This window comes from Populus euphratica, unplaced genomic scaffold (assembly GCF_000495115.2).
Source record: "Populus euphratica unplaced genomic scaffold, PopEup_1.0 scaffold79.1, whole genome shotgun sequence".
NCBI classification, from domain to species: Eukaryota; Viridiplantae; Streptophyta; class Magnoliopsida; order Malpighiales; family Salicaceae; genus Populus; species Populus euphratica.
In genome coordinates this window covers 430,401-455,921 of record NW_011499959.1, presented here as the reverse complement: position 1 = coordinate 455,921, position 25,521 = coordinate 430,401, and the positions used below count along the sequence as shown (strand labels likewise).

General features: G+C 29.2%; 1 protein-coding gene and 1 long non-coding RNA gene across 6 annotated transcripts; one reads left to right on the top strand and one right to left on the bottom strand.

Moving 5' to 3' along the window:
- Positions 1-17,218: 17,218 nt before the first annotated feature.
- On the bottom strand, positions 17,219-18,203 carry LOC105138556 (uncharacterized). Its single transcript, XR_844800.1, has 2 exons — positions 17,932-18,203; positions 17,219-17,789 (listed from the first exon to the last, which is right to left on the bottom strand). It is a non-coding gene; the product is annotated as an uncharacterized LOC105138556 (long non-coding RNA).
- A 587-nt stretch (positions 18,204-18,790) lies between these two features.
- LOC105138557 (uncharacterized) lies at positions 18,791-22,524 on the top strand. 5 transcript variants are annotated; one of them, XM_011044677.1, is made up of 4 exons: positions 18,791-19,372; positions 21,948-21,983; positions 22,083-22,095; positions 22,133-22,248. In XM_011044677.1, the coding sequence occupies exons 1-2, from the start codon at positions 19,016-19,018 to the stop codon at positions 21,975-21,977; spliced, it is 387 nt and encodes a 128-aa protein (XP_011042979.1). In that variant the 5' UTR covers positions 18,791-19,015; the 3' UTR covers positions 21,978-21,983; positions 22,083-22,095; positions 22,133-22,248. The 5 variants fall into 5 exon arrangements, with proteins under 5 accessions (XP_011042979.1, XP_011042980.1, XP_011042978.1 ...); XM_011044678.1 differs by having other exon boundaries at positions 22,083-22,185; XM_011044676.1 differs by having other exon boundaries at positions 21,948-21,997; positions 22,070-22,185.
- Positions 22,525-25,521: the final 2,997 nt, after the last annotated feature.

The window sequence follows — 25,521 nt, the reverse complement described above, 5'->3', positions numbered from 1 at the left end:
TTGGGTTGGGTGGTTTGGCCACTGCTACTAGCTAGGGTAGTAGGTGGGGTGGCACGTGGCAACGGCTTGTTGGCTGCCTTGAGCTTCGAGGGGGCTGTTGAAGTAATGAGCTAGTTTACCGCCAACATGTATTCCAACTGTACACAAATTAATCTACTTCTGCGTTAGCTTTCCTTCTTCTTTCTTTATCGATTGATATAATAAATTGTATTTTAAATTTTAATTAAAAAAATCTCAAATTGCAGAGTAGATATTATTTTAATTCATCATTGCTTTAATTATTTTTACCCTTTCTCACTCTTCCTCGGTTACATCGATAAACCATCCATTAAAGTAGAATTAACTGTCCAATTTAATGATAAAAATTCTAGACAGCAAGCAACTCTTGAGCCAAAAAGAAACCTCATTTGCTTTCTTTTTATTTCCGCTGTTTTTTCTCAAGGATTCAAAATTCAATAACCAAAAAAATGTTACTCACATATTTATTTTGTATCTTATATTATATTATATTAAAATATTATGTATTTTTTATTTTAAAATACATGAAAATAATTATTTTTTTAGATTCTACTGAACTCACCCTTTTTTTTAAGACCTGGATAGTATTTTTTAGAGAATTGAGAAAAGATAAATATTTTTTTTCTAGGACTTGAGTTTTTAACTTAACTGAAAATTTATTTGTTAGAAAATAATATAAATTATATTTTAAAAATTTATATTAAAATTTATAATTTATAATTAAATTAATTTTTTAATACTCAAATAATCACGAATTCATTCAGGTATAATCGATTCATATAAATTATTAATATTAATCTCTTGGTTTTCATCTATGCAAGTAGCTGCAGTCCATATCAAATGAGATGCAAGTAGGTAAATGGTTTGGGTCAAGCCTGCCCAAACGGACAGGAGAGGGGGAAATGTAGCTCGTTGCCATCTCCTTTCCCTTTGTTTTTCCATGTGAAGTGCCTAACCATGTGACAAGGTGATGAATTATGAGTCTTAACTCTAAACTGTCCTTGAATGGAAGGGCTGGTCCCGTGTGAAGGACACCATGCTGCCATTAAGGAATTGGGTGAGTTTGGTATTGGTAGTTACGAGGTTGAAGAAGGCCAAAAAAGGGATACCAGAATATTTATGAATTCGAAAGCTTGCCTTCTATCTTTCCCAGGATTGCTTGAAATGAGTGTCGTGTACGAAATGTTTCGGTTTTTAGAACAAACGTGTAATAAGGTATTTTGATCCTCCTCCCTGTCTATTCCAGGAATAGATAGATAAATAATATTGGCTTGTTTGAATTTTTATATAATAAAATAAGATCTTGGGAATGATTCTTCTTAATTTTTATATAATAGTATTATACACACGTATAATTAAATAAATAAATAAATTATATAGATTAATAAATAAATAACATTTGAAAATAAAACTTGAAAAATCAAAAAACAAATATAAATCAGAACATTTAATCTTGAAAACCATAACACTAACAATAATACAAATAAATAAACAATTTAAATTAATTGAATAAAATAAAAGGAATAGCATGCAAGACTATGCTTAAAAATATTATCTGAAAATAAATAGTTGTTATTTTCAAAATATAGTTTACCATACAAAACATAAAAACAAAATCATACATGAATTAGAAAAACCTCTCTAAAAATTAAATGCATAACAAAAAAAATCATTATTATTTAAAATAGGTCATCTAAACAAAATAAAAGAGTGAATGGATATTAATGTAAATATAATTATTATTATTTAAAAAAACATCAATTGAGATAAAAAAAAAATAAAGGGAAAAGGGGTCAAATGTCGTCGGGCCTAAGAAGTCAGACCAACTCGTCTGACCCATTTAACTAGGTCCTACACTACTAGGGCTCCTTTTTTTAATTTGCACCTAGGGCAAACAACATTTTGTTCGCTTAAAAAAAAATACAAATAATGCGTTGCCGACTTTTCTAATTTTTGGCCAATTTAATGGTTGGAAAATTGAGATCTATTTTGGCCCATGACACTTATAAAAACACCTTACAAATCATGACAAACCTATTCATAGCTTTAAATAAATCTCAAAAACCGCATTATAAACTAAATTTAACCCAAAACCAATAATCTACTCGTGTTCAGATCTATTTATTCACAAATTTTTAAGGTACAAAATCATATAATATGAATTCTTCTTGTTAAATGGAATAATTTAATATAAAAACCTCCTATTTTGATAGTTTATATCAATGCTAATAACAAGTTTTTCTTCCTGTCATCAAAATCCAGTGACCTCCTTTCTATTCTCTCTCAACTGGAGATAAAAAATAACAAAAATATGCATCTGTATCAAAACAATATTGGAACAATTTTAAGGGGCTGAAATTGTATAATTTACCTGATTGTTTAAGTTGAAGGATGAAAGTACATTTTTCAAAAGCTTATACATGTTATCCATGTTTGTTATGTTTTTCATTTTGATCCCCCCCTTTCCAATCTTGTCATTTTATAAGAATTTAAAATCAATTACTTCTTAAATAAAAAATGCTTAAAAACAAAGCTTGAGGACCAAGTTGAAAAAAAAATACACAGTAAAAAATTCACTTGTCTTAGAGTATAGTATAATGAAAATACCCCTATAAGAGATGCCTTGATTATTTCATGCTGACCTATCCAAAGCAAATTCTTTTCTTTTATAAAATTACTTGATTAGGTTTTTAACACATTAAGATTTTGGTGTTGTGTGTTTTTGCAGTTAAAGCCGTGTTTTTTTATTTTTTATGTATTTTAAGATTGTTTTAATATGTTGATATCAAAGAAATAATTTTTTAATAGCTAATAAAAAATATTATTTTTATATATTTTAGAATAATTTTTTTTTAAAAACAATTATCGCCATATTTTTAGAAACTACATCTATCCACTTTCATCCATGTTATTATTATTGCTCAGTTAATAGATTTTTTTAAATAAAAAATCTTGATAAAATAATACAAGCTCTAAAAATATTTAAAAAATAACACGATTTCAACACGCCCGTAATTCTAAATATTGGTCATGTGACAATCGTGACTGAGAACAATGGTTGTCTACCTGGATATCATATGTGCATGTCTTGTGCATATTAATCAATGCATACAAAAATCAACATTAAATTTTATAAAGATTTAATGGTCAATATACAATATTCAAGATCCAATGATTAATGGATAAAAAGACAATAAGCTCGCATGACAAAGAGAAAAGGGATGGAAAAAATCATCTTGTTAAGATTTCTGTAACAATATCAATCACGTGAAAAAATTAAGTTTATATATGTCTCTAATGACATATTTTTTATACCAAATTAGTTTATCTTTCATTTTATTTATTAACCATTATATTTTCAATATATATAGCGATCATTGAATCTTTATGGGATTTTATAGTGATTTTGATACTTGTCAATTAATTTTACTTTTGATTTCCTGAGCAAACAATTGTTATTTCCAATAATAATCAATCGTTATTTCCAACAATGATCGATGCAAAACCAATATCCAGAATTATGGTCGTGCTAAAACAGTGCTATTTTTTAAATATTTCTCCAATTTATACTATTTTCCCAATATTTTTACCAAACTGGGTTAAAATTGTAAAATACCCCAGACCCATTCAAATTTATCCTTCTTTTGACTTGGCTAATTTGGTAACTTTCTAACATTTGGCAAAAATCAAACCAATTCAAGCACACGCTCTTGATTTTGTATTTTCTATTCCTAGAAATAACAATAACAATCGTACGTATTGTCTTTGTCGAAATGTCTCCATCGATTGTAATGATTTCAAATCCAAAATCCTATTTTTCTCTTGTTTTGGAAAATAAAAATTTGATAGGAATGTTGGGACCATCAAATCTTCTGGTCACCCATGAGTGTTTAGAAATGCAGTTTTTTTTATATATATTTTTAAAACGCATTTAATCTATAAAAACATCAAATTAACATTTTTATTTTTTAAATTAATTTTCCTGTCTCTTTGATTCATTTGACCAGCAAAATTTATCTTTTATTGAGTATCCACAGGATCCAGAAGTGCTGAAGAGTAATATTTTGATATGTTAATATAAAAATAATTAAAAAAATTCAACTTGATATATTTTTAAATAAAAAATATTTTACACCACAGCATTAAACATAAACTGTATTTCCATGATCTCAGCCTTCTTTTACAAATTTAAAAGATGAAATTCACTTTGGAATTTACTGTTGCTGTGAAAAAAAATCTCTCATGAGATAAAAAAAAGTGTCCATTTCTCAGAGTGCATTGATGTCAAGCAGCCGAATATAATTAAGGTTTGATTAATTGCATACCATTAGATGCAAATTTATGAAGATTTTACACCATAATTTTATCTCAACAAATAACTCCTATTAAAAGAATTTTAAATACTCCATTTTTTCTACTATTAGATGCAAATTTATGAAAATTTTACACCATAATTTTCCATTAATTATAATGTTTTTGATATTATAGTACAAATTATTTTTTATTTTTTAAAAAATATATTAAAATTATTTTTTTATTTTTAAAATCAGCATATTAAAGTTATCAAGAAAAAATAAAACAATAATTTTATATTCATTTAAATAAATATATTTTAAAACACATTTAAAAATAAAAAAACACATTAATCCCAAACACTTTTATAGTCTTGAAAGGAAAGAAAAACGAAAGAGTGCGTGCCATGTCAACTAGGTGAGGCGTCTCTAATAATTATCCACTAATTAATGACCATTCCTTACGTGTCAATCTATCGGAGGGAGGGAGAGGGGTGGTTGCTCGGAAAGGAAAGGACATACCAAGCCAAGCAGGGAGGGAGAGGGGTGGTTGCTCGGAAAGGGAAGGACATACCAAGCCAAGCAAGTAAAGGGAGGGAGGGAGGGGGGTGGGGGAGGAAAAAGTCATTTTCGCTCATTACTTCCTTTAAAGTTCGAAAAGCATTTATCCGTGGTCCTGTACTCAAGGTTTCCACCTGGTATCCTGTTATTGGTTGAGTTATCAAAAGTTGCAATCGAACATGAAGTGCTTTTTGTTTTTAAGGAAAAGAATCAAAACTACTTTAACTTTTCCCCCTTCCTCTTCTCTTCTCGGGGACTGTGCCGTAGGATAATCTTTGATTTTATTTTTTTTTATTTAAAGACATCCCCTTCTTCTTCTTTTTTAACATGTTTTTGTTAGGCCTATTTATTTTACATTTTTAAAAAAGTTATTTTTTTCTTTAAATTTATTTTTTTATATATTTTTGATATATTAATATCAAAAATAATTTCTAAGAAATAAAAATAATAATATTTTGATATATTTTTAAATAAAAAATACATTAAAAAACAATAACAACTACAATTTTAAACAAGTTTTCATGATAAAAAATTCTTTTCAAAAACTTTTGATGGGATGGAAATTCCAAGCTAAATATATACTATGCATTATAATACTAGATATAAACTAAATAATCTCAATAAGAAATATTTAAAATTTTCATATCTTAATGTAACAATCATTTCATTAATGATTAAATAATATTTTTTAAAAATAATTTATATGTAAATTAAGGTGAAAATGATTTCTTGTTTTCAAAGTAAATTTTGTGATTTTATTAAAATTTATATATTCAAAATCTAATCATATAATTTTTTTTGTTTTAATAAAAAACAAAATACCTTGGAGGATATACGAAAAGTGTGATTATAATTATTTTTTAAAATATTTTTTATTTAAAATTATATTAAAATAATAATTTTTATTTTTAAAAAATACTTTTAATGTTAATATACCAAATCAATTGAAATACAAAAAATAAATTTAAATTATTTTTTATACAAACCCCAATACCAAACATTAACTTAATTTCATTATCCACACCTTATTGTCGTGTAAAAATACATGAAATTCTTGACCTAAATGAAATTCTGAACCCACTTTTCCAAGTGTCATGATGAAAATTATCACTAATCTGAATGTCGATTAGCAGCTTTAAATTCTCCACATACTATCCAGGTGTCTGGAGGGGGGGAGATCACTCATCAAAATCCTTACATTATTAACGTATCGTGTCCCGAGTAAAATCACTGCTCTAGATCGCAATCAAATATAAAACCAAACAAGTGGCTTCGAGGATGGCGACTTCCATGTGTATGATATTGCAACGCTAAATATTTTTCATTTAAAAAGATATTAAATTATTATTTTAATATGGTGATATAAAAAAATATTTTAATATTTTTTAAATGAAATATACATAAATATGCTGCTCTCTGAAACACTCGCTCCAGCCAGCTCTCTAAAAAGATTAATTAAGATGTATATGCGTTACCCTTTGCTGATACTGGATTTTTATTACTAGCTAAAATGTCTTTTAGCCCTGTCTTGCTAGTAGGTTGTTGAAAAATAATTTTTTTATATAAACTTTTTAAAAATAAATTAAAAAATATTTTATGATGTTTAATTATATTATAAAAAATGAGTTGATAAATAACTTATTAATATTTTATTTTTTAAAAGTTTATTAAAATAATAAAAAATAAATCTTACAAATTAAAAAGTGGAATAAAAATGAAATTAAAAAAAATATAATGTCATAAATTATCTTAAATAAAATAAATAATAATCAAAATAATATAGATCAAATTTTAAAAAATAAAAGATGAAGAAATTAAAATAATAATATTAATATTTTATAAATTATTTTAAATAAAATAATTATCAATTAAAAGAATAAGGATCAAATTTAATACATAAAAATTTTTAATAAAAAAATAACAAAAGAAAAGCAAATAAATCAGAATTAATATAAAAAATAAATTTTTAAAAATAAAATAAAATAATAAATATTTAAAATAACATATATATATCAATTAAAAATTTAAGGGTTAGATTTGATATAATTAGTAAATAATGTGACGTTTCTAAATGTTTTTATAATATTCAGAAAGTTTTTTCTATTTAAAATTTTCAAAAAAATACTTTTTTGAAAATCAAATTAAATTTTGTTTTATCTAAATTTTTTTTAATAATAAATAAATATAAAAAAATAAAAATTATTTTTAAAAAAATAAACATTGCCTCAGTTTAATTTATTTTTCAAGAAAATGAGCTCCTGTCCACCGGAGTTTCTAGGTGGATTCTTGATAATTTGATAAAGCCCCACTTACAAGAGGATATATTAATAAATTCAGGTTATTGGATGACGTGTGGATTTCATATCTGCCAGGTGTCTTAAGTTGCCGCATGTTTTCAGAGGTCAACTAAATTGGATGGAGCGGGGCTGGTCCCATGTGCTGAGCTTTCGCCTAATAATTCGAGAGATCGTCGTGTAGCGGGGCAAACTAAAGCTAGCTCATAATACAATTAAGAGGTGCTTACCTATGCTCTCTCATCTCTGGCATGACTTGTAATTTTCTCCTCATGGGCTGGCAAGCTCCAAATTTTGTCCAAAGTTGTGTAAATTAAATCTCATGATGAGGTTGGGAGGTTTTTATATATTTTTGATTAAATGAGTCATTTAAAAAAAAAACTTAAAAAGTTAATGCAGTCAAGCCTCACTTTGTTAAAGAGATTTATTGGATTTGATTAAATTAAATAAACTAAATTATTTAATTTTTAGAGTGCTTGAGATTCGCACAATAAATTTTAAGTTTAAATCACAATATATATTTTTTAAAAAGAGTTTGGAATAGTCAGAATTTTACTTATTTATCTGAATTCATAAAATATATTTTTTTAAAAATAAAATTTAATTATAATTCTCTCTGTGAAAAAAAACACTATGGGATCGTATTTGTTTTCGCTCAAAGTTAAAGACATTTAATTTTTGCATTATTGATGTGAGATTTGCCCAATAATTCAGGAGAGCATAGCGTGGCAAGGACAAATCAAACCTATTTCAATTATAGGCACGAAATGAAACATAAAAAAGAGCAAGAATACAAAGAAAATGCAATAAAGAGTGGCCTACCTAGACTTGCATGATTTACATTTTCTTTCCGAGGCAGTACATGCACTTTATTTGAAGTGTCAATCTTACAACTGGATTGAATCTCCCGTCTATCTATCCATAACAGTGAAATCCCATGACAAGACAGACATCATTTTCGATTGCAATCGCAGAGGAGTTCAGCCCTTTGAATTGAATTCCAATCAAGGATTGATCATTGTCTGCCCTTTATTTAGAACATTATATTAACCACTCCTAGATGCAATATCAGTGCAATGTATCTACAAAGCTAGAGTCACTTTGTTTCTATGTCTTTAAAACTGCTTTGACCTGAAAATTTATTAATTTTATGTTTTTAATATGAAAATATTTTTAAAAATTATTTAATGTTATAATAATAATTATTTTTAATAATATTTTTTACTTATAAATATATGATCATATTTTTTTATTTTTTTTTAAAATTTTATATAAGCATATCAAAACTATATAAAAATATAAAAAATAATTTAAAACAACAAAATAATTTTTTTATAAAATAGAAACAAATGATCTCCTAGCGGACCTAGCCTGTTGGTATAATTTAGGTCATAAATTGGGTTTGGTTAGGACTTAATTTGAAGGCTTCGAGTGGAAATTTAGGTTTAGTGTGGTGGGCCCAAAAGGTTTGTACAGTGGGCCTAAAGGTTTGCACTTGGGGGAGAGGTGGGGTGGAAATAAAGAGCGAAAACAGAAGCCTGGTGAGGTTAGGATCTGATTAGCAGCTTTTTTAACTTCCATTAAAAATAATCACTTTTCAGATTTGCGATAATTCAAATCTCCTTTCTGAACAAATAATAATAATAAAAATAAAAATAAAAATTAGGTTGATGTTATTCTTGGTGGCAGTGTTTTGTTAGTTGAAGGGAGGTTTGATATGAATTTCGTTTTAAGTTTTTTTAAAAACGGAGTTCAAAACATAAACTGAAAAAAAAATTGTTAGTCTTGCTTTTTTATGATAAAAAATTGAAAATAATTAAGTATTTTTCAGAAATAAAATAATATTTTATTTTTTAAAAAATAGAATCATAAAACGAAAAATCAGAATTTAATGTCCAGATACAATAATTTTACATTCGGAATTTTTCAGTTATTCAATCTCCAAAACTTCTTTATATTTTTCTTATAATTTTTTCACCATTGTCTAATTCAAATTACAATTTTTTTACATGGGTTTACAGAAAATTATTCTATTAAAACTAACAAAAATCTCATAGCACGAGTTTGTTTTAAGATTATATATATATCTTAAGTAATTTTATAGGTTTTAAAATTAATAATTTTATTAATTTTTATTAATTTTAAGATTTATAAGATTTAAACTGATAATTTTTAAAAAATAAATTTAAATTTAATTACTTAAATTATACCCTTAAAATAGGATGAGATTTAATTTAAGCCAGGATGTATATTAGATATTTTTTGGTAAAATATAAGAGTGAAAAATATCTTGGTTGAAAACGAAAAATGAAGGGGAAATCACTCTCTCTTTCACTCTCTGCTCCAACTCTTCTTTCTGCAAACTGCTGCTGTACTAATCAGATCCTGCAGAAAGCAAGTGATGGCATTCTCGACGCTTCCTCGCGAAACACGACATCTATCTCTCTCTGGTTTTATTTCAAGGTTTTTGTTTTGTCGTGTAGTCCGTACAGTTACAAACCAGAGGGCGTGCCTTGAAGACAGCGCCTACGTTCACCGAAAATGACCATGAATTATAGGTAAATTTGAATAAATTATTTTCATTAAAACATATTATTTTGTTTTTTAAAATGTTTCTAGAATTAACCATATCATTTTATAATCAACTTTAATCAAGTTAATTGAATCTTAAAGACCTGGTTTAATTAACTAGTTTTACCAAGTTAATATATTTTTTATTCAATTTAAATTTGATATGGATTCAACTCTAAAATCATACTTGCTTTTGCTAGGCATCACATTGACAGATATACTCTATATGTATATTTCTTGTAAATTATGATTTAAAAGAAGCAAGTTTAAGAAGAAAAACATTTTTTGTTGTGATTTTAAAAGGATAGGTTTTAAAAACATGTATTTGATTAAAATTATTGTGGAATTAATTTTTATATATCAGATAAATAAATAAAATATTTTAACTTTTATAAAATCAAAATCTAAACAAAAATAATTTGTAGGAATTAGTGCGGACAAACAAAAGCTGTGAGAATAATTTTTCCAGTAAAACAAAAGCCACCAGTCTTCAAGTCCCGAATTTCCTAGATCTAACTACCTACGAGGCGGTTTTGGGTGTGCTTAATATTGTAAAAATAATCATTTTTTAAAGTTTTTTTATTAGAAATGTATAAAAATAATATATATATATATATAATTTTTAAAATTTATTTTTAATACTAGCACATTAAAACAATATAAAAATAAAATATTAGTTTGAAGCAAAAACATTTTTAAAAGCTCAATAGCCAATGAGGGTTATAGCCATAGTTTAATATTTTTTTTTATAAAATTAACATAGTAGAATTGATAGAATGATATATATTTAAAAAGAATTGGTGAAATAATATATTTTGATTATATTGTATTTAAAAAACATGATTTTTGATAAATATTGTTATTAAAAAAGCATAATACTATTAAATATAGTGTTGTTAAAACGTAAAAATTTAAGATGACGAGCTTTAAAAAATATGACATCAATTAAAATCTAAACTCTTCATATCAAAAAATAACAACTTACATGTATTGTCTCTCTTACTTAAAATACTACTAACACCCTTAATTTTTCTCTACATAACACTTAAAATTTTCTATTAAAACAAAATTTTTTTTTATCATAATTTTTGAGTATTTTTTGATGTTTTTACATTAAAAATCTATCGTTGTCTTTGTTACTGCCACCTTTGCTGCTATCACCACACCAACTCTTTTTATAGCCCAACAAAAAAAGTAGACATGTTATATTATTATGAATTTATATTTGTTTTGGTTGAAATAAAATAATTGTTCATGTTAAATTTATGGTACATGTTGAATTTCAAAATATGTTGAAAAACATTAAATTAGAAAATATCATGAATTAGGATTAATTTTATATAATTGAACAAGATAACAAGTTAAATTAATTATGAATTAATTATTTTAATTGATTATATATTGCGCTTTAATTGATTGATGTTAAGCTATTAAATTAAGGTTTTTGTGTATATCATTGAATCAACTAATAATATAATTAATCATATCCAATGATTTAATTAAAAAAGTATGAATGTGATATTTGCATAACGAATTACATGTTTCATTAAATTATTAAGTTCAAAAATTTAATATTTTTTAAAATTATATTAATTTTCTATGAATTCAAGTTTGATTTGATGCAATTTAATATGTAAATATTATTCAGATTTTATTTCATAAATTATGTTTAATTATTAATTATTTTTCTTTAACATTAAATATTGATAATCTGATTCTATTTGATATGAATTTTACAATTTAGTTATAATTATATTCAATTATTTCTAATTAAATATCTGGATTCCTGATTCAAAACTACAACAAAATTATAATTAATATTGCGATTTACAAGCATAATATTATTTAAATATTATATTTTCTAAACTATAATATTTTTAAACCATAATATTTTTAAACCATAATATTTCACCAAATTTTTTTATCTAATATTAACTCACCGTTTGTTTATATTTTGCGTGCTAATTATCTAACTTATCCGATTTAAAATCAATTCCCGCCTTTGCCATCGGAGTTAATGAAAAGCAAGACTGACAAAGAAATTTGGAAATATAACAACTGCACAATCATCGCCTTTTTTACACGTTTTTCAAAAGCCACCGTCACAACGTCAGTGGTCAGAGAACCCCTTTCAAAAATTTACTGTGCAAATTAGAATATTCCCTCGCAAATTAGAATATTTTCGGATGGAGGCAACAAGCAGCCCACTGAGTGGCAGCACCAAATATGGGCTTTTGCTAAAGCGGCAAATGGCCCATATTAAATTCCTCGAGCCTTTCGAAAGATGTTTCAACCATACCAAAGTTTTTAAATCCAGTTTACTAGCCGGTTTGGTTTAAGATTCAGGTTTCGAGTTTTGATCGGGTCACTGAATTTTAACCGGATCAATTTCTATTTTTTTAAAAAAATTCAAAACAGCATCATTTTAGTAAAAAAACAAAAATTAATAAGTTGTAACTGAGTTTTTGACCAAATTTTGCTGAATCGTTCGGGTTTTCAGGTCAACTCATCAGGCCTGCCAGGTCATGCCAGATTATGGCTTATCCTATTTTTTCATCAACTCGGTCTGGTTCCAGCTTTGGATCGGTTGGGTCCCTGATCAATCCACCGGACCAAGCTGGGACCAAGCTGGGTTTAAAACACTGCACACAAATACCATCATGACTTGGAGGCTGGACCGTCCAGCAAACCCACCTTGCGCAATCCTTCCTGTTAACTGTTCCATTGGTTTAAAAGACCGGACAATCGGCAGCTTACAGCATCCTTTACAATTTTGTAGTTCTTGGCTTTTTGCTGTCGTGATTTTTTTTTTAATTTTTTTTATATATTTTTGTTTTAGTTTTAAAAAGTAATGTTTTTTAATTTTTGATTTTGATATTATGAAATAAAAATTATTAAAAAAACACTTAAAAAATATTAATTTAATACTTTCCAATTAAAAATAATTTAAAAAATTTATTAAACAGTGGAGATATAATTCTTTAACATGCTCTCTCAAGTATGTTTTTAAATTGTATATGTATATACTATTTTATGTTTATTTTTAATTAATTAAATAAAAATATTAAAATTTAAACTCTTAAATTATTTAGGTTTTAATATAATATTAAAAAATCAATTTAATAAAAAAATAAAATTTATTAAATAAAATTTTAATATATAATTTAAATATAAACCTGATCATTTTGGTTTGGTTTTATAAGATTGAAACAAAAAAACCAAATCCAAAAATAAGTTAAATTAAAAAATTAAATCAAACCAAAATTTTTTAATTTTAACTTGATTATTTTTTTAATAAAAACTGAAATCAATTGAAAATGATGTTATCCTGGTGTACGGAAATTCCATCAAAAACTCCTTGGCATGTATTATTACTAGTTACTAAGGTAAAAATACCTACACTTACGCAAGATCTCACCTTTCTTGCCCACTATTCGGCAATGCCAGTTGAAATTTACACTTCATAAACTCCATGTTCATTCCATATGGGCTTTTGATTTTATCTATCCTAAGGGAAGGTGGCTCCGGTGTTTTGACTGGTTCTGGTATCATGAACTTCTGGGATAGGGTGTGCGAGACTTTGGCAGTAAGGTTTGTACTCTTGTTGATCTATAATTCACTGATTGTGTATTTCGGCGCATGCTTTGCTGCTCTACCGTATGAGCAGTTATAAATGAAAAAAAGAAAAAAAAACTAATATTATATGGTTTTTTATTCGGTCTAAAATGTTTTTTATTCCTGTTGAGAGCGGGATTACATGACTGGTAGAATTTAAAGAGTGTTCATGGCATTGTGCATATAACTAAAAAATTAAGCTAAAATGTCACTGTTATAGTTGTGCTTGTTCCTTAGTCATTTGTTATGAAAATACTTAATGATAAAAAATATTATTTATGTTATAATTATTTTTATTTTTATTATTATTAAAAATCTAAGCGAGTTTACATCTAACTTCAAGTGGGGTTGGACACGTCCAAGCTCAAACCTAAGTTGGGTATGGAGAATCCATGCTCAACCCGAAATTAGACTCAAAGAAATTCACGCCTATTTTGCAGTTGGGTGTCGACCTTTCCACGCCTAACCCCAAACCAAGTTAGGGCTGTAAAGTTCATGCCTAACCCGAAGATGAGCGAGGAGAGTCAACACTCAACCTCAAGGTGGGCTGAGGTTAGGTGTGGACACTTCTAGGTCAATCCTAGAATTGAGAGTGAATACGTCCACGCTCACCTTAAGGTTGGGCTTCGACGCTTGTTGTCTATGTTGGGATTGGGTGTAAATACTTCCAAGCTCACCTCAAAGTTGGGGTGGACGTGTCCTAGCCCATCTTTAAGTTTGATGTGGACGCTCCTCGCCTATGTTGGAGATGAGTGTGGACTTGTCCAAACTCATCTTGTAGCTGGGTATAGAAGCTTGTCGTCCTCCTTGAGGTTGAGGTGGATGCATCCCAACTTACCTTTGGGCTAGCATGGACATTTTTCATCCAAGTTGAGGATGGACGTGGGTGTGCATTGGGGACAGGTATGGATGGCTCCAAGCCCACCTTAGGGTTGGGGTGGACACCTCTTAGCCTCTCGTGGGCTTGTGCGTGGATGTGTCTAACCTCAACCCTAATATGGATGTAGATGCTCCAAGCTTAGGTTGTTATAAAATATTATTATTTTTATTATAATTCAAAGTATTGATATAAAAAAATATTATTATATTATTAATAGAATAATTCATAAATTTGGAAAACAATTATTATTAATATTAAAAAAATATTTTTTATATTATAATTTTTATAGTAATTTTTATGAAATAAAAAATAAACCTATTGTGTAGCACAAACATCGAACTAGTAAATATAATTGGCATAAAAGCAAAAAGAAAAATGTTTTATAAAAGAAAAAAAGAAATTTAAATGATAAATCAGTATAAAGAAGGATTTAAAAATATATTTTTAAAATCAATATATTAAAATCATTTAAAAATATAATTTTTTAAATTTTAAATAAATAAATAAATATTTTTTAAAATTTTTAAAAACACAGTTTAGGCTGCGTTTCTGCACCAACTTTAGAGTGTAATAAGAGTTGGTTTTCATAATATTTGTTTTTTATAAAAATAATTAATTTTTTTATTTTTAAAAATTATTTTTTATATTAACATATTAAAATAAATTTAAAATACTAATTTAAAATAAAAAATATTTTTTTAATTCATTATAATTGCTTTTTAAAAATTAAAATGTTTTTAACCTATTTGGTTTTCCGTATCTACTCTCTGTTTAACCTATTTAGGCTTAGATTTATTTATTGAGTTTCTTTTCCTCTTCTGGGTAGTGTTTAGTTCTGCGTTTTATTTTCCTATATTTCAATTATTTACCTGGTAATGTGATATCATTTTATTAAAAATTAAATCACATGCTATCTATATGAATTGGTTGAATTGTGATTCGATTGTATTTAAGTTAATCTTTTTATGTTATTATTGTTTTCTTAATATTTAAGTTGATTTTTTAATGTTTATTAGGATAGATAAATAACTTATCTATTTTTTTCTTTTACAAAGTGATTTTTTTTTGTATTTTCAGCTTTTATTCTTTTATTCTTAATCACTCTGTTGCAATTAAATTGCTGCTGAGCAATAAGTAAGGTTAGGATGCTAATATGACCGTATTTAAAAAATAACTTATTTGTCACAATTTCAAATCTTGATTGATTTTCAAGCATCTAATACAAATATAATTTATTATTATAAAAATAAAATATTACTTTTAATTTAATATTTCATTTTCTAATACAAGCCACCCAACATTAAATTGAAAGTACTTATTTAGAAATTTAAATATTACTTTCAATTTAATATTTAATTTTCATAATAGTAAATTTAAATTGTGTTAGATGTTTGAAAACCAATTAAGACTTGAAATAGTGCTAAACAAGTCATGTTTTAAATGCAATCGTGTTAGCATCAAGGTCTTACTTGTTCTTCAGCGAGAATATAATTGCAACAAGATGATTGAGGATAGAAAGAAAGCTAAAACAAAAAAAAAAGATTTTTGAAAAAAAAAAATGACAGGTAAGTTATCTATTCCTAATAAACATTAAAAAAACAATAGTAAAATTATATATAAAAAAATCAATTTCAACACCACAACTTAAAACCAATTCATATAAAACTATAGAATCGCAGTCACTTCCCTAAACAAGTCTAAATGTCAGGTAACACTTAATTTAAATTTTAGCAAAATGATATTATATTTTTCAAATTTCAGTGCATTATTTATGTATGGTATAATAACACGTGGCAAATAATCAAATGCATGAAGTTGAAGTGACCTAAATGCCTAGTTTTTTGCTTCTTGTAATAATCAACTGGGAGTTGCCATTTTTGGCAACTGAGGCAACAAATTTTATTAACAAATAATGGATGTTGTTTTCTTGTTATTTTATTTAAACCAAATAATAAATGCATGTTAATTCTTAGTTGAATCTCGTAAATTAAAAGTGACAGCTTCTTGTTTGTATAATTATTTAGTTGATTATTATTTTGAAGTGATGGAGGATATCTAGAGGAATAACACAGTATTAACATCACCTGACCTGACTGTTCTTAAAAACTTACTTTTAGTGGGGAAGAACATGCGTATTAGTTTAAAATCATAACATTTACTTATTAACATGTAGTTTCTTTGCTGCTAAATTCAATATAAGAAAACTTGGGAACTTGCATCTTAATGTGCTAGAGGCACAAGCTTTTGAGCCCAATCTAATTAGGTTTCTTCATAGCAGTTTAACTCTCTCATCGTGACTATTAGAACTCCTAATCTTGACATAATCATCCTATAATATTAGGTTCTGTATGATTAGTTTCATGATATGCATATATAACATAATAATAGTTTGCAAGGATCATTAATGAAAAAGCCTGAACTAGTTTCTAATATATTACACATCTATTGTTTTCTTTAGAAATATAGAAATCAATATGCATATAAAAATTCTTAAAAGAGATGATAAATGATCATAGAAACCTGAACACAAACAGAATACAAACATGAAAGTCATTTAACCCTGCTTTACTAGGGTACCATATATGCTTCAAATCTCTAACACACTAGCCGGTAGAAGCACTACTTTTTATGAATAATAAAAAACCAGAGGAGTCTATAAAAAAAAATCTAGATTTAGAAATTGGATGTTAATTTCAAAACCTTAAGGTTACCAACCAAATACCAGAGCTAGTGACTAATTTAAAAATGAAATTAAATTCTAAAGTATAATTATATTTGTTTTTTAAAGTATTTTTTATTTAGAAAAGTATGTCAATAATGTTTTTTTTATTTTTTAAAAATTATTTTTAAAAACAGCATATTAAAATAATTGATTTGAAAATATTAAAAATATATTAATTCAAAATAAAAAAAATTCAAATTTTTTCAAGAAGTGTTTTCAAACAAAACAAACTGCCAAACATACATGTTGATTTGAATTTAATAGATTAAAAAAAGTATTCAACAGGCAACGCAGAGCCCTTTTCACTACTTTGTGGAAAGAATCTGATAGCCAAACATATTATACAAAACACATTCCACATAATTTCCTAGATTCTGGCCACATGAATGGCTTCACAGTCCACACAGTGAATCTCTGGTACTCAAAATGGATCCTCAAAAATGGATAGGCAATATAATGAATGCAGAGAAGGATTATAGAATGGAACTGAGCTGTTACCATGTCCTCGACCTCTGGTTTCCTAAAGGACATATCAGAGCATTGATTACAATTTTGTGAGCTTAGAGTTCATTTAGTTGCTAGGGAAATTTTACTGACAAAAATGTCACATAGCCATTCCGGCTGATCAGCTCCTTTAAGATGATCTATCCAGCAGAAAACAAACCTCGTAAGGATGATGAACAAAACATTTCATGAAAATCTCAAATGTAACCCAGAGACTTTGCCAGTCCGACTTATCTCAACATTTCTTAGCAAGCCAGGGAACATTATTCTTAGTCTTTCTTCCACCTCTAGATAATGCACTTTCCCACAGTCACTCTAAGACGATTCAAACCCTGATTTCAGAAGCATTTGACATTTACATAACGAGAAGAGAACCTACCGAAATTGGTAACATTTTCCAAACTATAATGACAGAAATCAACCTATGAAACAGATACAAACGTGAACACATACACAAAAGGTGCAGAGCCATACCTTACGCCACAATTTTTGCACCGCGAGATGCTTGATGTGTGCAATTCGATGAAGTTGCTTCACAACTTTAAACTAGTGTCCATAGTACTTCAATTTATGCACAATAGAAGTACGGAGTTCAATCAATGAAGACAGATTCTTAACACAAAACTGCCCCATCTCAAAGCAATCAATGCCCAACCAAACTAGATTAGGACAATCAAGCTCCAAATACAATTCCCTCTCAGCAGTATAAAAAGACGAAAGATCCAACCTTTTCAACTTCTCTGAACAAAGCCCAATAGAGTTAGGCCAGCCATCCAGTGAGCCCATTAACATTGGGCCAGTTGACACTACAACTCAATAAAGTTGAGATGGCTGAATTTTTTTATCCTCTTCACCTGGCCACCCACCAGGATTCAGCACAACCCAGTAGTTTTGGACTTGCTGCCTAACAAAGTCCAATAACATTGGGTCTTGGTACTAACTGGACCTAATAGAGTTGAATTGCTGCCAGGCTCATCATAGTTAATATATTCTTTATACCTTTTATATTTCTTAAAAAATTGTTATTGATTTAACTAGTAAATATGCTCTTTGACAGCAATAATACAGTGAAATACGTCTATTATGTGAAAAGGTGAGAAATCTCTTGGTGATGTATTAATCTAAAATCTAAAATCGATGCTTCCCACAAATTTTCGAATCACATACTACTATAGTAATGTGGGATGCAACTTAAATCTCGAATTCCGTAAATTTAAGAGTTGATTTGTTTCTTGAATTATTTTTTTAAAAAATACCAACTAAAAAGTTATAATTTCAAATGTTTTATTTTATATAAAAAAATTAAAATAATATCATTTTAATAAATAAAAAAACGGTATAAGATGAAACCTGATGATCGTTGTCTTATTAAATTAGGAAGCCAGGATCAATATGCTAGCATACATTAAAATGGCGTGGAGTGGCGTGGTTTTGAAACACTGAGCGAGTGCAAATACAGATACCGCCGGCGCTGGGTTTCAGCTTGTCCCTTTCAACCCCAACAGGCAACCTTCACAGATTTGGCTGATTTCCGAAAGATATAGAAAGAAGACAAAAAATGTTGAAGTTCCTCTCAAAGGCAAAAATTGAATTCAACGCACTAGACCCACGCGTAGCCTCATGTATGGAGTTCTTAGCTCAATGCAATCCCCGCAAGGCCAAAGAATCCAACCCTGCTTGCCAGGTTCTTGTCAAGCGCTGCACCGACGATTTCCCACCACAGATCACTGTCACTTTCGTCAACGGCGTCGTGGAAGCTTTCGATGCCACTTCTACTCCTGCACAGGCCATTAGGACCATGATTTTGGAAAAGGGTCAGCTTCTTGAAACCGAGCAAATGTTTCGTGAGGCTGGAGAGAAGTGGCCTGTTATTATCCCTGAAGAAGAGTTCCACCAGTTTGCTCCCGGTACTAAGGTTAGTGCTTGCTGGTTGTATTTGTTTTTAGTTTGTAGTGTTTTTGCTCTCGTTTGGACATTTTGTCGAACTGGTGGTGAGTTTTTCTGTTACTCCATTATTCTGTAGTTTTCATTTGGGTAGCGGGAAGTATCACAATTATTCTGTAGTTTATCATAACTTATTTTGTAAATGGAATGAATCACTGATGATGTCTCAAATTGTTGAGGAACCAAAAGTATCACTCTTAATTTTGGGTCACTGGTTGAATTGGAAGAAAGGAGTGATGGACCTGTGATACATGATATATGGACGATAGTATTAAGGATTTTCCAGGATAAGAAGGCACATTGTGAATCACAAATGCGTGTTCGAAAAGATAACAGGTACTGGCCTTTTGCGTCTTTTGTGTCAGCGTGGATGCATCTAGATGATGAGGATTGTGACATTTAACAGTGCCAAAAATTCTCGTTGAATTGTGTGTTTCGTCTTCTGCTGCTGCTGCTATAAGGCTAAACGCGGCATATGCTAGAGTCTTTTATGGGAAGATTTACCTAAACGCTGCTACTGAATTAATGTCTCCTTCTATCTGTGTGACAACGCTGCTACTGAATTAATGTCTCCTCCTATCTGTGTATGTGCTAACAGCCTGGTGTGTGTGTTTCTCCAAATTTCTCATCTGGCATGAGTTGTTAAGAGTGACTAATGCATTAGCTTGGCTGTAGATGTTGAGTTTGCTTCAAGTGATTTCACGAGCTCTCTTAGAGAGCCTGTTTTAAAGGTTCTGTGCTTTTTAGGTGCTGACAAGTTCTGTCTTGGTTGGGGTGGGTGTTTTTACCATATTAAGTCAGTTCAGTTATGGGGTTTTTGACTGATTGGGTGTTTGCCAATCATCTGTATTCTTTAAGTCTTTTAATATTATTAATAAAACTGCTTAATTCATAAGATTATAAAACAAAGAAAGAAAAGGAAAGGAAAAGGAGCGGAGCCAGCCCACTTCATTGGCCAAGTTTAATTGCATTAAAAAAGAGGCTCCAATAACTCATGCTTTCATTGAAGTTAGGCAGTCAATTAGTGGTGTGAATTGCCTTCTAATCATCCAGTTTGAATCTTGTTCCTTATGAGAAAAGGTTGCTTATCAAGAAAAAGATGAGGCAGGAGGTTGTGAAATGACAGAAATAGGAGTTGGTGCTTAAGGGCGTCATTCACGAAGCAATGCCTTTTCTTACTGCCCACTTGTTCCGTTCCCCTTGTAGCAGCTCCAACGTACGGGCTATATGGAAAGCTAAAACTATTTTTTTTATTTATTTGTTTTTATTCATGTTATAATGGATAAGCTAAACAAATAGCTATTTTAGCTATTTGTTTTGTTAAGAGCTATTTCTATATTTAACTGTAGAAATGGCTAAAACAATAGTCATTGGCCAACGGCTATTTTTATAGCCGTTGGTCAATAATTTTTTTTTTAAAATATAAAAAAAATCTTTTATAAATACATGAAGAAAAAATTTGTAGTTTTAAATTTTTGTATTGTGCCTCATCCTTCTCTCAAATTTTTTTATAAAAAAACAAGAATCAATTATTCTCCGGTTAATTATTAACATCGGTTGTGTTAATTAGCTGAAATTAAAAGGTATGCTTGTTTAAAAGTTTTTTATTTTTTTTATATCTCTTGATTTTTTAGACCTTTTGTTGTTAATTTAATATTTGTGATGAGTTTTATTTCTTTTTTTTTTTATGTTTTTAATATGGATTAAGGAAGACAATTTATATTTATGTTGTTATCTTTGATAAAATTGAGAGGAATTAATAATGGTAGTTGATATTGATAAAAAGATTGAGTTACATATTTAAAATTTATTTTTGATTGTATGTCTTAATTTGAGGTCAATTATATTTTGTCTTTTTGAAAATGCAATTAAACTAATATATCGATTCTATTTTAGTTTCAAAAAATAGTCAAATTATTATATTAAAACAAGTAGGAGGCAATGCTTATTATTAATTCGCATGTATGAAAACTACAAAATTATTAGACATTGAATGCAAACTTCTTTTATACTCTCTTGTAAAGTTTTAACTTGAGTTTTTTTTTAATGTAGATGGATTCAAATTTTTCAAGCTTTTTTACCAACTTTCTTACCAACTTGAGCTTCTTTTTATGCTTACTATTTAAAAAGCTATTTTTTTTTATTTGGCTCTTCAATATAATATTTTTTTATTAGAGATGCTCTTAAAAAGATATTAATTTCTTATTTTTATAAATATTAATAAACTATGTTAAAATAATTATATATCAAATATATTAAAATATAATTGGCTCTTCTAAATAGTTTCTTACCATTGAAATACACATCAATAAAAAAACTATATCTACACTATTTAAAAAGTCATATTATCAATATTGCTCTTCTAAAACGCATCTCCCGTTGGAGATGCTCTTACACTTGGTAATGAGGTGACAATGAGATTGCATCTTCTTTCTGCACTCCTTTCTCCTAGTTTTCCGTGATCCATGCTTTCTTTTGCATATTTACATGTTACCACCTCCCTCTATTTTACATTTTTATAATTCTCTGTTTTTTTTTCCTCACGGCCAAGGAAGGCAGAAGAGAAGAAGCAATAATTGTATGTTGTCTGTTCTACTTGCTGCATGGGAAACTCTGGATGACCATAAGCTCTCCCGGAGCAAAGACAACTTAATTTTTTGCGAGTTATACCCCCTTTGTAGGCCATGATTTGAACCATGCTAGTGCTGCTAGCAACATAAGTTTTGATTCTCCATGGAAGTGTTTCGTATGTCTTGATTTTGAAACAATATTGCTTATTTGTTGGTGTGTACTTGTGCTTTGATACTGTTGCTGGATAAAATGTAGCCTGATGTACTTTATTATCTGTGCTTGCAGATTCGCTGTACATTTTTCTTCATTATCAATGCTTTAGTGTCACGCCCGAGCCATCTCCAATGATAACATCATGATGCCTCCTTATGTAGCCAGTCGAGCTCTTGGTCAGTGAGCATGCGATAACTGGGTTCAATCCATGCACAATCCGAAAAAGTTGTGGTACCATAATAATCTTCTCTGCCATGATTGTTGCAAGAAGTGTGAAATTTACCTGCCGAAAGATCATAGAATGCACAAGTGCCATCCTTCTTGTTGAACCTAGGAAAATAAATTCTGTTTTCCAAGCCTGGAACTTGCAGGTCTTTTGTCTTTTTCAGCCCTGATCCGATTTGGCTCAAAAAAAGCACGCGATCACCCAAGTCTTTTGTTTCCTTCCAAACCATACTTGAAGGTTCAAGCATGTAAACTCTAACCCATTGTCCCATGTAACCCACAAAAACTGACATTAGCTCTCCATCACAATCAACTAGATAGCAATTGCTTATGGGACTACCAGTACATGGATTTCCAGGATTATCAAGCACAGCCCACTTATCCAACTCCTCCTCCTCCTCCTCCTCCTCCTCTTCTTCCTCCTCCTCCTCATCATCATCATCATCATCATCTTCTTCTTCTTCTTCCTCTTCATCGTCTATTTTTGGATCAAAAACAGCCAGACATCCATTCTGTCCTAAAAAATAAAAACATCCCTCGTGAAAGACTGGGCTACCATAAGATGGAACGAAGCCTGATTCCATGTGAATTGGATCCGAAGTCCAACTGTCCTCGCCGCGACGAATGAAGGTAGGGTATACCCAATAGGTTTGAACATGGATGGCCAGGACTCTGCAATTAGGCGATGTTGGAGATTCTGAAAAGGAAAATCCATCAAAAAAAAATTCACTTCGAGGTAACTCGGGAAGATCAATCCTTTGATTTGTTATAGGATTGAGGAAAAACAGAACATGTTTTCCCTGAGAGACAAGCAACCACCCGTGCTTTGCAAAGCGAATTGTTTTTGGTTCATGGCACTGGTTGCGATCGGACTCCACTTTCTGGCAACACTGATCACGCTCATTGTCTTCAATACCGGAGCTGAATTTTGTATTATCAGAAGTAATAATATTCTTATACACGGAGTTAGCTATTTCGGGTGTAGAGCAGCAGAGTAAGGGGCTGAAGAAATTAATTAATTGACCATCAGACTTTAAATAAACCAGTGTTGGAAATTCTTTCTTGAATTTTGGGAGGGGAATCGAACTCCAGCTCTTGCAAACAGCAACAAAACAGTAGCAATCTGGTGCACGAAGACGAGAAATAATCAACGCTACCATATCTCCAGGAAGATCAGACCAACATCTCTTTTGATCACGAACACCTTCGTGCAAAGTCGTCGTCATTATCATTCAATCGTCCAATTCGGTTACAGAAACTGGAGCTCAGATTGAGTTGAGGGAGGGAGGGGCTGAGATATATTTAAGTGCTTTCGATGTATAGCTAAAGCTTATATATATAGAGAGAGACAGACATGAAATATTGCAAGCAAGTGTTTCCTTTCCCATTTAGGAATAGGAATCCTTAATTATGCGGGGATTTCTTATTTTTCCCAATTATAAAATCCCAACAAGATTAGGATTCTAAACCCCATAATAAAAACGGATTACTTTTTTCAAAAAAATTCCTATATATTTAAATATCACGCTAAAAAATAATTCCGAGTTAATATAGAAATCCTTAATAAAAAAGGATTTGCAATATATTAGTTTATTAGATTTATTGTTTAATAAAATATTATATTCCTTATAAGATTATGATTTTTTTAAGTAGTTTAATTCCTTAATTATTTAGGATTTAAAGCATATAAATAAACTTGTAATCTTAAGCATAATACATAGATATAGAGAAATATAAAGAGGTATAACAATGTATTTTTTTTTAAAAAAATCTTAATAAAAATATCATCAATGAGCTTTTCAGTTTTTGCAGTTACGTGGATGCTGCTCTGCTTCTTCTTTTTTTAATAGCTTATTGTTGCAGTTTTTGCTCTGCTCCTTTAAAAACTAAGGCTGTTAATTTCTAGCTTATCTTTTGATTGGCATTTGATTTATTTTTCCATATTTAGGCTTGAATAACCTAATGGGCATGTTGTAACCCGGAGCCGATAGAGTTGGACTCTGCCACCCAGCAACGTTAAATAAAGTTGAGCGACGCCCACCAAGAAACTAGCATTAGGCCTGCTGACAGCATGACCCCTTAGAATTGGGCTCCAATATAGAGTTGGGTTGTGTTGACTAGCAAGGTTCAATAGTATTGAACCTTTCTGCACAAGAATTCAATTGAGTTGGGTCCTGATACAGCAAAACTCAATAATTTTGAGCCCTGCCACTCAGCAGGGCCGATAGCGTCCAATCCAAAAACCAAGCAATCATTTTAAAGAGAAATAAACAGTGCAATGTATTGCAGAGGCAAAGGGACATGGAAAACGAGCTCCAGATGTCATTGTTTAAGCAGCAACTCACAAAAAAGTCCTTCCATTAAGGGATACAACTATTTTTAAGGTCAACTCATCTAGTTTATGACGCAATTTAAGACTGTATATGTGTTTAAACTACTGAAATTGAGAAACTTGTGCCTTCAATTTAGACAATCTCACGTCGACAGCAACACAAATTCCAAACTTCTTAATGTGGATGGGTTCTTACAAGAATAAAACAGACCAAAAATATTGTCGTTTCAACCTGCCTACAAAGTGTCAACTTAACCAGATTAATTAAAACAACTGGAACTATCTCTCCATGCAGGTGAGAACAAGGAGGGCAGCTTTTCCTTGCACATTGCAAATGTCTTTTGACATTTTTTGCGGCTTTCACATATAACTTTTAATAATTGTCGTTTCTCTTTTCAATACAATGTGCAGTCATCAGTGATTTTGAGACATTGATTAGGAAATGATACTCTCAAATTAGAAATTCTGTGATATTTTCTGAGCCAGAATATGTTTAAGCTTCCATTATGTTGACCTAAAGCTAATTGGGGTTCAATAAATTGTCTTTCCTCTCTCATTGACTCAGTAGTGTGTTAGTTATCAAGCGAAAATAAAAAAGGTATTTCATAATAAAATTATTTTTTAAAGTATTTTTAATTAGAAATATATTAAAATAATATTTTTATTTTTATTTTTTAAATTTATTTTTTATACCAAAACAATCTAAAAACAATAAAAAATAATTTAAAGCAAAACACCTTAAATTTTCATGAAAAACATATTGTATCGCAGCCTCATAT

Bases quoted from the DNA above. Each gene is read 5' to 3' on its own strand.
- LOC105138557 (XM_011044674.1), top strand. From the start codon at position 19,016: ATGTTGAAGTTCCTCTCAAAGGCAAAAATTGAATTCAACGCACTAGAC. The intron at 19,373-22,257 runs GTTAGTGCTTGC...CTGTGCTTGCAG, and splicing joins AGTTTGCTCCCGGTACTAAG to ATTCGCTGTACATTTTTCTT.